Genomic DNA, 14209 nt, shown 5'->3' on the forward strand with positions numbered 1-14209 from the left:
GGAACTGCAGATCTTGTGGTTCGCAGTCCAGTGCTTATCATTATCATTGCTATTATTAATGGAAAATATTTGGGTTTCCACCTTACATAGGTTCTGGCTTTTGCCAGTTACATATACACACACATACAAAACAGGAAGTATTATATATATATATGTATATAAGGAGCTCTGGTAACGAAGTGGTTACGAATCGGGCTGCGAACCTTAAGGTCAGCGGTTCGAAACTACCAGCTGCTCCGCGGGAGAAAGATGAGGCTTTCTACTCCCGTAAAGATTTACACCCTCGGAAACCCTATACAGGGTCGCTATGGGTCGGAACCGACTCGATGGCACATAACAACAACAACATATATGTATATAACAGGTAATGTTACAAATCAATGTGAGAAATCGGGGTCATGAGCCTCATTTCTTCCTGATGTTGTGTCCAGTTTCCTTACTCTTCTTGGACATGCTTTAATCCATGGTCCTCAAAGTTGGACAATGAATCAGGAAGACTGCAGAAGAATTGATGCATTTGAGTATTTGAGGTATGGTGTTGGAAAAGAATATTCAAAGTACCACGGACTGCCAGAAGAACAATCAAATCTGTGTTGGAAGAAGTACAACCAGAATGTTCCTTAGAAGCCAAGATGGCCACAGAGGGACCAGTCCCTGGAGAAGAATATCATGCCTGGTAAGGTGGAGGGACAGTGAAAAAGAGGGAGACCTCCAATGAGATAGATTTTCACAATGGCAGCAGCAGTGGGCTCAAGCACAGTTATGATTGTAAGCTTGGCATAGGACTGGGCAGTGTTTCATTCTTTTGTGCATAAGGTTGCTATGAGTTGGAACCAACTGGATGATACCTAACAACAACAACAAGAAGGCATGGCTTATTTGCCTAAATTTACTTTGGTGCTCAAAATTAGGTGAAAGAATCAGTTGTTTCTCCTTTGCTGTTTGCCCTGGTAAGTTTTGGATTTTTTCCTATTCCAGCAGACATATTTGCACAGATTTGAGAGGATGCTCTAACAGACAGTTAAGCATGGTTTTTTGTTGTTGTTGTTGTTGTTTTTTTTCAGGGGTACAGAGACAAGGCCATGGTTCAATTAAAGTTTTGTCTTAAAAGAATCCAAAAGCTCAGCCTTAGCTTGAGTGGGAGACCTTAATTCAAATTAATAAGCTCAGGGAGATTCAAGTCTAATTAACAAAGAGACTTACCTAATAGTATGAGGGGGTGTTTGTCCAAGGGAAGTCTTGTATCCAAGACCACACCAAAGCAGCTATAGTCACACAAGAAATACTGTACCATGGTCCTCAGTGTTCCCCATCTGGCTCAGAAAACTGTGCCTTACAATAGGAAATAATTCTTCACATGGTCAGTTTACACAATGACCTCTGTGGAGTTTTTGCATTTCAGTTTCTTTTCTTTTTTTTTTTTAACCTAGCCTCAGTGTTTTTCCTGAAAAATGGAAAACAGCTTCAAGCAAAACAAATCACCCTGGTTGAATTCTGTAAAGTCATTAATTATGTTTTAAAAATGACTTATTTGAATTCAGCTAGATTTCTTTTCTCTCCAAATAAATTCCATGCTTTGACAGTAAAATAGTACTCCAGTCTGCAAGACAATTGACCTAGTAGCTTTGTTAAACAAGTGAGGATCATGAAAAAGGGGGCCAGTATTACTTAGAAAGAAATTTAAGGGACATCACAATCAGAAGTTATGCCCTGCATTGACTATTGGTTTGTACAAATCAACTATAAAGAATATATTTGGAATACGCAGGGAATTTTGAATCTGGATAGTATATTGCTATTGTTGTTAGGTACCATCTAGGTGGTTCAGATTTACAGCGACTCTGTACAGGGTTTCCAAAGCTGTAAATCTTTCAGGGGGCAGAAACCCTCATGTCTCTCCTGTGGACCAGCTGGTGGGTTGAACAGCTGACCTTGTGGTTAGCAGTCCAGTGTTTAACCTCTAGCACCACCAGTGCTCCCTGGATAGTGTATCAGATGAATGTTTATTGACATGGAAAACAAAGATCATTATGATCTCATTTTGATAAAAAGTACATACATGTACTTTTAACCTTTGAAATGTTTGTGGAAAATGAAGTTACTTTTTTGGAGTCACCTCATATATTGTTGTTAAGTGCTATAGAGTTGGTTCTGACTCATAGTGACCCTACATAGGGTTTTAGAGGAGTGACTGGTGGGTTTGAACTGCTGATCTTGCAGTTCAAACCAACCTGTAGTCGAGTGCTTATCCTACAGTGCCACATAAGGAATTCCTCATATATAAGTAATAGAAAAATATATGAAAGAATAACCAGGTCAGAATCTCTGGGTAGTGAGAACATAACATTTTCCATTAAAATTTTTATTTAGCTGTACTTTCTAAATTTCTACAATGTATATATTACACCTGCAATAATAAAGTATAGTTGTTATTAAATACTGTCCAGTCAGTTCCAACTCATAGCAATTCTGTATAGGGTGTCTCAGGAGCAGTTAGTGAGTTTGAACTGCGGACCATGCATTAGTCCCTTCCAAAAAGCTCCACTAGTATCGATTTGATTCTGACTCATAGCAACCCTATATAGGGTTTCTGAGACAGAATTCTTTACAAAGATGAGGACCAGACAGCCTCATCTTTCTCCCACAGGGTGGCTGGTGGATTTGAACTGGAGACCTTGCAGTTAGCATCTCAATGCCTAATCCATAGAGGCACCAGGGCTCCTTAATCTATCATAATCATATCTTCTTCTAGTTTAGAAGGTCAACTATGATTTATTTGCCAAAGCATTATGGTTTTGTTGAGGGAGTATGGCTAGGGCATTTCTAAGTCACTTGAGATGATGATGATGATGATGATGATGATGATGAAAGACTTGAATTTTTAACAGGCCACTCTGGTAGCGTAGTGGTTATGAGTTGGGCTGCTAACCTCAAGATCAGTAGTTTGAAACTACCACTTATTCTGCAGGAGAAAGATAAGACTCTCTGCTCCTGTAAAGATTTACAGCCTCGGAAACCCTGTTCAGGGTCACTGTGAGTCAGAATCGACTCCACAGCACATAACCAACCAACCAGCCAACCACTCTACATCATTATACTATTTAACTCTCACAATAAGTATATGAAGTTGTTTAGAGAAGAGAAAATCAAGACTCAGAGAGGTTAAGTAATTAGCTTAACCAGGATTTTTATTCTTGTCTGACTTACTTAAAAGTCCCAGTCTTAACCATCACTAGCGTGCCTGTTTCAGAAACATACGTTTTAGCAAAAGTTAAAAAAAAAAACCAACAACAAAAAAGCATCAAGCTGCTGTACTTCAAATCATTTTAAGCAAGCCTGGGACTAAGATATTGAAGCCATAGTGAGGCTCTTACAGTATCCGAAAACAGATACAGTGTTTTGTTGAAGAAGAAGAAAGAGGCCTGGGAAAAGCATTTCTATTTTGATGAAAATGATGATGGTGATGATAGCTCACAGTCACCAAATGCTTCCTCAGAGCCCAATGCTGCAGATACATATGGTATCTCACCCTCATAACAACTCCGCGAGGAAAGTTCTGCTTATTATCTTCCCTGCTTTACAGATGAATTGGCAGAGACTCTGAGGCATGAAATACCTTATCAGGTAATGAACAGGGGTGAGGTGTGAAGGTTTCAGAAAAAAAGGGCCTTTGGCACTATAGAATAACACCCATTTGGGGCACTTAAGTCTGGATATTGCTTATACCTACCAAAACCAAACCCATTGTATAGAGTCGATTCTGTCTCATAGTGACCCTATATAGGATTTCTGAGGCTGTAAATATTTACCAGAGCAGACAAATCATCTTTTTTTCTGTGGACCAGCTGGTGGGTGTGAACTGTTGACTTTGTGGTTACCAGTTCAGTGCTTATCCTACAGTGGCACGCCACGGCTTTCACTATCTCAGTATCTAGTATACCATATGCCCTGGTTTCTTCTCATTAGCTTTTAGAAGTATAGCTCACCGCCTTGGTGAATTGCCAGCACCTCTGTCAGTTTATACTTTTAAAGGTAGTTTTCATCACCTGGATAGCAGATGATATATTCTATGAGTATAACGTAAGAAGCTCTGGTAGTGCAATGGCTATGAATTGGGCTGCTAACCTCAAGGTCAACTGTTCAAAACTATCAGCTGTTCTGAGGGAGAAAGATGAGGTTTTCTGCTCCTGTAAAGATTTACAGCCTCCGAAATCCTATACAAAGGTTGCTATGAGTCAGAACTGATTCCACGGCACACAGTTACCACGATGAGCATAGCGTGATGCTTTTCGTGTAGCCTCTTCTCCGGGATTTACTTCCTCCAGCAGGTTGAGTCCTACTTTGATTACTGTATGTTCACATGTATAGATAGTACTTTGGTAAAGCAATAATGATATGAAAATAATCTGTGGTTTCGTATATAAGTACAGTTAAAAGAACTGAATAGAGAGAGGCTTTATTTTTTTAACTACCCCCTTTAAGGGGAATATCCACACCCAATTATTGTGCTGACACTTCAAGTGGACAAACATACAATTTGGTAATGAAAGAGCAAATTAAAATCCAAGCCAAGTGAAGGATCCTGAGCTGCAGCCCCATCCCAACCTGCTGGTGTTCTCTGATGAAGATCATAGGAGGCAGTTTGGTACGGCTTCTTTTCCTGATTTGATAACTGCCACAGAGAAGCCAAAGGCAGACTTGATCTGCAAATACTTAATCCTCCAGAAGGCAGATTAAGTGTATAATTGACCTATATAATCCATGTATCATCTCGCGTCAAATGTTCCTTGGATTTGGTTGGCAATGACACAGGGGTGGGAGGTGGGGTGGTACTGAAGGAAAGCAATCATGAATGTGTAGCTTTAGGACCACTATGGATTCCATCCAAGTTCGAGATGGCTTTTTAATCACTCATCTCCAAGCCTGTGAGGTTTAAGCAGATGAATTCACCCTAAGCATATCTCTTTTAATCCTGATTTTCTCCTCAGTCTGTGTCTTCAGAAAGCACAAGGAGGAAACAAAATAAATTAATTTTTGTTTAGACCTCAAAATTTTAGGTGCTTCTCTTGAAGGTTTGATCTCTAATTTCAAAAAGCATGTTTTCTTGTTTTGGGCAAGATGTTGAATTAATCACTAGAGAAGGGAGAAAAGCCATGTGCATGATTATGGACACTCCAGCTTTAACTCGCTGCCTTCAAGTTATTCCTTGAGCTTGTATTTTCTTCCTTAGCTGCTGCTTTAAGAATACGAAGATTATTTCATATCTGTGTTGTCTATTTCCTTTCAAAGTTAGCAATAAGATTCAAGGAGGCTAAGCTTCCACTTCAGCCCTGCAGAACTCGGGTTTTCTTTTAAATATTTAGCATCTTTAATAAAATTGTAATTCATTGCCATCACACAGATTAGTTCCCCTGCTTTAAATCTTCAAATCTTTTGTTTCAAAATAGTATAGATTGTTATTTTGAAGGAGTTGAAACTAGTTTATAATTGTACTTTACTTGTTTATTGTTTTTAAGAAAAAACTGATAGAAACACAGATGAAAAAATGTACAGCTATACACGTGAAATATTAGGAGAAGCAGTTTGAGGAATTCTTTTCTGATGGTACTTTATTTTAGAGTGGTTAGTTTTGTCTTAGGTGCATATCAAAGAAGCTGATAGTATTTACAGAAAGACTGTATAAATGAGTTACATTAATAAATAGAGAAACTTTTACTGCATTAAAAAAACAAAAACAACCCATTTAGGCGACTTCATTTCTGAATATATTTCTTCAATAAACTTGGGGAATGTCTAGTCAAAAAAAAAAAAAATTGGTGAGGGATAAATTTGTAAAGCTTGTTCTTAAGTTACATAATCAAAGAGATAAAAATGCAGAACATCAAAATAGAGCCCCAAATGCTATACCGATAATCTCCCACAAGAACCCACGTCTAGCCAAAAGTACAATGACGAGGCAGAGAGAAAAATGGCTCAGAGAGCACTAGGGTATGGGCCCCGTTAAGACAGAAGATACTCTCATTAAATACCCAGCTAGTAGTCCAAATTACCTCAACCATACACGAAAGAAACTAATGCCATCCAGCCTTTTCTACAAACTCAAAAGGGTTTAAAAAAAAAAAAAAAGAAAGAAAGGGAAAAGTACCAAATAACAAGGATTTAAAAGACTTTTCAGGTAAATAAAACTGAGACTTGAAACACAGCTAAATATACAACAGGAACTCTGAGAACGTGCCTGGGAGTGACAGATGCCAGCAGGAACTACAAACCCAGAGAATGACACAACAGTCAGAATCAACAACCCCCAAACAGCAAACAGCAAACAATCTTGAAGGAGAGATGTATATTTTTCTTCATTCAAAATGCTAATTTTCTATTATTCATTTTTGCCATTTATCAAAATGCAACAATTTGGGAGAGAAACCTTTCAGATCAACAAATCTTTCTCAAACTGATCTCTGCCAATTGTTTAGAAACCTGCCCCAAGACCATCATCACCAAGGAATGGGAGTATAAAGAATAAGCTAATGGCAGGAAGAAATTTAATGTGGCAGGTTTCACAGATCCTTCTGCCTTAATATTCATATTCCTTTGTTGAGGTCAGTGGACACAGTAACCTTGCAGAACAGAGAGGCAAAGAAATAAACACCATGCTTGAGGAAACAGAAGCCGAAAATAATCAAACATGTTGGTAATCTGATGTTTTGCTGCTAGATTATCGAAAAACAGTAAGTACTGAATTAAATTACTGAGACTGCATGGTAATGAAGCGTTTGAGAAGCTCTGGGTTTTTCAAATGACAAATGTTTTAAATCCATGACAGATTCAATAACTTTTTTTGCACTTCATCAGTTAGGTTGCCTAGCACCAATATTCTGTAAATTAGGGGAGCAGGTTATTTGGAAAGTAAGAAAGTAAATGGCAAAGAAATTCATTCTGTCTAAATCAGTCCCTGAAGATTTTTTTCCCCCTCATGGGGGTGGAGGGGTGATTCACCCTCAATGATTATAATGGTTAAGCCTTTAAATTCAGACAGTTAGGAGGATGTAGCTAATACTCCCTTGGGAAACATAATTGAAATAATATGAGACTCAATCTTGGGGGTTTCCATAATACTAAAGCCCTTTTTAGGCTGGTCAGTCTGGAGATATCTGTGAGTCACTGAATGCCCCAAACATAATTTGCTTTCTGAAGAACATACCCTTAATTATAATCATTATCACGATTAATTTGTATTTAAAACCTAGGAAGCTTTATTTGTCTGTTCTTCCGCAATTCTGCAAGTCCAGTTTTGGCATCTGTGCTAGCCAAGGCTGTACTCTTACTTCCAAAAGCAAAATTCAGTTGCACCTTGCCTTAAAAAGAGCCACAGAAGGGGACAATTTGTCTTGCTATCTTCAATACGGCTACTTAGTTCTGCCCGCCCCCTTCTGCACTTCTAATTAAAAAAGGAAACAGGGAAGGGTGGGTTATTTGTCAATGAAGCGACAGACTAAGCTGCAGATTAAACATCAAATTCAGTACTAGATGTTTGTAAATTTTAGAGAGCATGAGGTTATTCACACACACGCTCACACAGGAACACACACGCACGCGCACGCACGGGCTGTACAAAACCAAGAATCAGAAGATACTGATTCAAAAATAAATAAATAAATAAAAGGCAACCTAGGCATTGAAAAGAACAATCCACAGGCTTCTTGAAATTTTTGTGGTTTGGAATTGAATTCGATGGAGATGGGCAGAGTGTTCACACTCCTACCTCAGAGCCGAGGGTGCGGCCTGTCTGTTTTCAATGCCTATTGGGTGGGTGATTGTGCCCGAGACATTCTAGACTCTGAACTCCCCATAAAGGCACGCATGCAGAGAAGGGGAAGGAACCGCTGGTGAGTTTTATGCACGTATGAGGCATTCTCAGTGGATGTGGGTCATGCTAGAAGATGTACACAGAAAGATTATTTGATTCTAATTCATGCCACTTGATATAATGTGATAAAACATTTGACATGAGAGATAAGTTCCATTTTAATCTAAAAGAGAAAGGATGAGTGGGAATTAAAAAGTAAGAAGGGTTTTTTCAAAGAAAGGTGATACAGAGAAGAGTGGTATAGAGCACAGAAAAGGGGATGACCAGAAAAGAAAAAAGAAAAACAAACAAACAAACAACAATAACAAAAAAAACCCCGGCAAGGAGCCTTTTCAACACACAAGGAGAGCAAATGAGCTGGAAGACAAAACATAAAAAAGTCCGAAGCTGCAGAATCCTAAAGCGGTGCCAACAATGAGCTCAGTGAGCTGTGGAGCAAAAACAACAACAAAAATGCAATGTAAAATTGCTGAACACAATCACAGATAAAGTATAGAAACACGGATTCTATAGTAGATCAAAACATTAATGTTTGGGCTGGCACTGGAAATACGGAAACCTGGACAGGAGGGGCTTGTCCGTCACGAGACAGAGAGAAGTATGCTACACAGTTAGAGCCACACAGAGACAAATACGCCGGCTTCCATGCACTCTGGCCGGGTCTGCACTGGCAAATTTGGTAGAAATCTCAAGTAAAATATCTGGCTAAATCAGACAATTCTATCTGCTCTGGCCTGGAAAAGGCAGGCAATCTGAAACTGAAGCCGATTCCCTGATTGAATTAATTTATTTTGCCTCAGTGGTTTGCTTTGGCAGTAGTTACTGTGGAAATAAGATTGGAAGGTTATGTTTTCGGAAAAGTTTCAATTTGGGTCTCGCAGCCCAATGCACCTGCCCGCAGCACACTGATTTATTCTCACAGATATTCAGGTGACTGGGTGGGCAGAGGCACTGAAGTTTAGAATCGCCCCAGCTGAGCAATGATAGCAACAGTGTTTGCGAAACCCTGGACCGAGGATTTTCCATCATCCAGAAACCGAAGCATCTTTGAAGCAGTAACAATGTGACATTTGCTGCATATCTGCATGCCACAGCTGGTTTCTAAGAAGTACCACCGCCAGGAGAGGGAGTTGGCCTTGTCTCCTTGACGGGAACATCATTCTCAAAAGGGGCCCAATTGCCAGGAGCAGAACCATGACCAGGAAGGGTCTTTGCCAGTTAGAGAAAGCTTCTCTGTGCAGGCTCCAGCTTGCACACCAGGAGGCTGCAGGCTGTCCTACGTGTCACACAGAACAGAACCAAGACACTGCCACACCAGTGGGCTCAGAACAGACGCACAACAGATAAGAGCCTAACGCAGGGGGAGAGGAAAAGATTTGTTTGAATTGGGACCAATCCATTTTCTCAAAATGTGACTTATCCTCCTGTCTCCTATTTTGTCACATTTTGGAGGGTCTCCTCCTTGGTCTGCAAGGAGGAGAAGGCATTTACTTACATCAAATAACCTTTCTATATACATCTCCTCATTGACCTTATCACGCAGGACATCCTGAGAGTGGCGGACAAAAGTCACGTAGGCATCGGCCACATCCATCCCAGGTTTCTGCAAAGAAACAGGAAAACATGAAAATGGAATTTCAGACAGAGACTTTTCCTGCACCCTCCACACAGCTTTATTTTCTTCCCTCCCCCATGTTGCCTTTGCTAGATGATCTTTGCAACCACACTTACCCACTGCCTACAACAAGTAGGAATCGGTATTAGAACTTCCAGTCCTTTCCAGAAATCAAGCCTATTTAACAAGGGAGTCAGGATTGCAGGGTTTTATAGATTTTTTTCTATTATTTTACATATATGCATAGTTCTTGGTAGAGAAAATCTAATGGATAAACCTTCACTGGCTACTCCAGAGATATTCTACAGCTTTGCTTTAGATTGAAACCCCAGTTAAAAAATAGCAAAATATTCTGTTTTCCACCATTCTTAATATATCAATAAAAGACGGCAGCTTTACCCAATTTCCTTTTGCCTTTTTTTTTTTTTAATTGAGAAAGTGCTAAGCAAAAATACCACATTTCAATCTACACCCCCACCCAAATCATATATATTTGGGGGTACGGTGAGTAGTTAATTCTGAGTATGTAGTGATGTAGTGAGGATTTGCTAATCCGTTTACTTAGGAGACATTTGACCATTTGCTTTTCTAGTCCTCATGCAAGGATTAGAGAGAGACAAAAAGTGAGAGAGAGAGAGAGCGTGAGAGAGAGGGTTTGATTTTTAAATAAATTAGATTTTCTAGAAAGGTAAGCAGGTGGTTCATTCAGTGGTTAGGAAACAATTTATCGTAAGAAAATTAAAAAAAAAAGGAAACTCAGAATGCACACTGCTTGAGATGTTGCAATCAAAGTTATCTCCAAAGAAACCTATTAAAACACTGTAATATGGGTCATTAGGAGAGCTGCCAGAAACCCCTTAAATTTCCACAGTAGATATGTACATTTGCTAATAACTAAAAAGATGAGTTTTCATTACTGTGATTTACCTTAGATCACAAAGTATCATTTTTCTACAAGACGTGACTGTCAGGCACTGCAAATTGAAGTTAGTTAACACTTCTGTGTAATTTCCAGGGTGAAAATGAGGAAGGTTTGGAAACAGTAGGACTGTACATATTTTTTTTTCCTGATACAAAGCAAACAATTATCAAGCAAAGGGCCAATGCTTGGCCCCTGGGATGCTAGTAACATTTCTTAACACCTGCTAAAACAATGACAAGGTATTAATTTGAAAAACAATGAGGACAACCTAAAGCCACAGTAGTCAAATGTTACACTTTCAAGCAATTTCCAGCGAGTGGATTGAGCAGGTTCCATGATGGTCCTATAATTGTTGCAGTTTTCTGATACAAAACAATCGCAGTTCTCCAATGAGATATTAAGTGAGAGCGATCAGTTCTAAACTGGCATCTTTCTGCTTCTCTCCCTTTGGCAGTGGCTCATCAAAGTCCATTCTCAGGAGTGAGGATTACTGCCTGGGGTGGGGGGCGGAGTGGGGGAGGGAGCTTGAGAAACATATTATTATTGTTTGCATTTCTTCCCAGGTGATATTTGTGGCAGATATGGCCTTTCCCTAGGTACTTAGAGCCAGAATTTTAGAGCAAAGAGCCAAAGTCAAATTCTCAAACCTATTAATTAGTAAACTACAATGTTAATAACATTTATCTACCATAATGGTCAATTTCACCTTCCCCCTCTCCTTTTTTTTTTTTTTTTTCAGTTGGTTTCCTGTCCTTCTCAAAGTGGCATTTAAGTTTTAAAAAAATATATTTTCCCCCCCAAAATCAATATGGTTCATTTCACCCAGGTAGTTAAGAAACTCCATGGTTCTCTATCTTTGGATTCTTATTTTTCTTCATAGCACCTATCAGTAGCTCATATTCTTTTATGTATTGATTTGTCTTTTACCACTGGAATATCATCTCCATGATTCGAGTACAAAGACTTTGCTTTGTCTGTTTTCTATTGTGACCCCAGCACATAGAATGATGCTTGGCATGTAGTAGGTGTGCAGCAAGTATTTGCTGAATGAATGCACAAATGAATAAACATCTTCTTCCCACCTCTGTTTTTATGTGCTTTTCTCAGACTACTAGAAATTTTATTGGAACCCCAACAAATGGGAACTTAGTACAAACCATCCAAACTTCTTAGGGGACTTAGTTATTTATCTGTAAAATGGGATCTAAAGCAGCTTCACTACTTATTGTCAAGTATAATTTTGATGATCAATAAAATTAATGTATGTGAAATGCCTAAAAAGATATAAATTTACTATGCAAACATGATATTACATCACTCCACAGCCATGACTACCTTTAGGATTTATTGTAGAACTAAGAAAAGGGACCAACATCAAAATATGAATGACAATGTCTGCATTAAAACATGTGAAATAGGTCCCCACTCACAACCCCTTTAAACCACATTTATACCCAATTCCACAGAGTCCTGGTGTGGTGCTGTGGGTTAATCTGCAAGACTGCAAAGTCGGTTTGAGCCACAAGGTTGGCAATTTAAGCTCACCCGTCACTCCTCAGAAACCCTATCTGTACAGGGTTGCTATGCCTCGCAACCGACTTAACGCCACTTAACAACAACAACAATACCCAAATCCCCACAGCCTGTCAGTTTGTCTTACTATGGTGGCATGTATGTTGCTCTGCCACCAATATTTCAAATACCAGCAGTATCATCCATGGTGGACAGGTTTCAGCAGTGCTTCCAAAACATGAGAGACCAGGAAGAAAGGTCTGGCGAACTACATCCAAAAATGAGTCAAAGAAAACCCTATGGTTTACACAGGGTATTGCCTGATGCAGTGCTGGAGGATAAGTGTCCTAGGTGGGAAGGCACTCCATGATGGCTGCAATCACAGACTCAAACATTTTGAGATCATGAAGATGACACAGGATCAGTTAGCGTTAGGTTCTGTTATACAGGAAACTGCCGCAAGTCTAAACTGACTTGACCTCAACTAATAGCAACAACATATCAAACTCTCAGGGATGGTTTCCTGGGAACTGGGCAGAAGGGAATAGGATAAAACAGCTTTGCAGTTAAAAGAGAACTATCACTTTCCCTGATAAATCCTGAGTGTAAGAGGGGAGGCAGACACACAGGGATTATCTCAGGGAAGCAACTCACTCTGTAGCCGCTGGGGAAATAGTCGTAGTGGAGATCTTGAGCCACTGAGAAAAGACTAAATTATAGTCAGTACCCTATTTAATGGAGTCCTGGTTGTAGCTCTGTGGGTTAATATGCTGGACTGCAAAGTCATTTGAGCTGCAAGGTGCATGGTTCAAGCTCATCAGCTGCTCCTCGGAAACCCTGTACAGGGTCTCTATGGGTTGGAACCAACTCGATGACATTTAACAACAACAGCAACAACAACCCTATTTAATAAAGAGGTTTAAAGGCATAGTGGTTAAGTGTTCAGCTGCTAACCAGAAGGTCAGTGGTTCAAACCCACCAGAACCTCTGTGGGAGAAAGATGGTTTTGTAAAAATTGCAGGTTTGAAAACCCTATGGGGAAATTTGACTTTGTCCTATGAGTCATTGCTATGACTCAAAATGGACTTAACCGCAATCAATATACCAATGCAGCCTTCCATTATGGAGGTCAGAGCATGATTCTCAACCAATGCAACTCATGCAAGACATCACTCTACTGTCAGTAGATGCTTGCATGTTGCTATGAGGTTGAGTAGGTTTCAATGGAGCTTCCTGATTAAGATGGAGGCTTATGAGTTGTTATAATGCTAACGGGTGTCAGTGGAGCTTCCAGATTAAGATGGACCAGGAAGAAAAGCCTGGGGATCTACTTTAGAAAATCAGCCAGTGGAAACCTTATGGATCACAATGGTATGAATCAAAAATGATCATAGATCCTGCCATAGGACCAGCCAATGATTTTTCCACTGTGCATGGGCTCATCATGAAGCAGAGGCAGTTAACAATAACAAATGTTTAAAGAGACAAGAGAGGATGTGCAACGTATTCTATGTAGTTTTCTGACCCAAATGATTCAAACAAGGACTGTTCATAAACAAGAGAACCTGTAGTTTTTTTCTGGAGAATATGCTTGACTGAGCAATTAAGCTATTAGATAAATTTGGTGCATTATTACATTGTTACTTATACGTAATAGGACAAACTGCTGGTGATAGTGTTTAAACATACAAACATAAAAATATGTATGGTTAACTCCATCTCTGTGTGAAAGAGACAATTCATGAACAAAGCACTCTATGGTTTAGGGAAATAGGACATTTTCATCTAAGCTTACCCCTACCAGGACATTCCTGAATTTGTGGCAAACAAACTAAAATTTTCAGTATCCTAAGCAAGCCTTGATTAGGAATGCAAATCTCCTACATATACCAAAGGGTCAAACACTGCATTTAAGGCAAAGAGATACACTTTAGGGATAATGCAATGTTTTGAATGGCTGGTAATAGTGTTTCTCTCCATTAGTGTTCATAATTAAGAGACAGATCAATAAGGTAACTAGTCCGCACATGAACTAAACCAGTAAACTGTTAGCCAAAAACCTAACAGAGCAACACACACAAATTCAGAATCTTCAGAGTTACAAACAACTTGATAAATGATTTTTATCCAGTGATTCTTAATCCTACTTGCAAACTGAAAGGAATTTGGGAGCTTTAGGAATTCTGGTGTGGGGCTGTGGGTTAATGCGCTGGACTGCAAAGTTGGTTTGAATGGCAAGGTCAGAAGTTCAAGCTCACGAGCCGCTCCTAGGAAACCCTATACAGAGTTACTA

The 14209-nt window shown here is 39.4% G+C and overlaps 1 protein-coding gene across 1 annotated transcript in view; it reads right to left on the reverse strand.

The window, feature by feature from the left end:
• CADPS (Ca++-dependent secretion activator) overlaps nt 1-14209 on the reverse strand; it is a 755300-nt gene that overhangs the window by 32834 nt on the left and 708257 nt on the right. The window contains exon 29 of the mRNA XM_006862100.1: nt 9363-9470. Coding sequence (XP_006862162.1) covers nt 9363-9470 — 108 coding nt within the window. The remainder of the gene's footprint in view (nt 1-9362; nt 9471-14209) is intronic.

This window comes from Chrysochloris asiatica, unplaced genomic scaffold (genome assembly GCF_000296735.1).
Source record: "Chrysochloris asiatica unplaced genomic scaffold, ChrAsi1.0 scaffold00046, whole genome shotgun sequence".
In the NCBI taxonomy this organism is placed as follows: Eukaryota; Metazoa; Chordata; class Mammalia; order Afrosoricida; family Chrysochloridae; genus Chrysochloris; species Chrysochloris asiatica.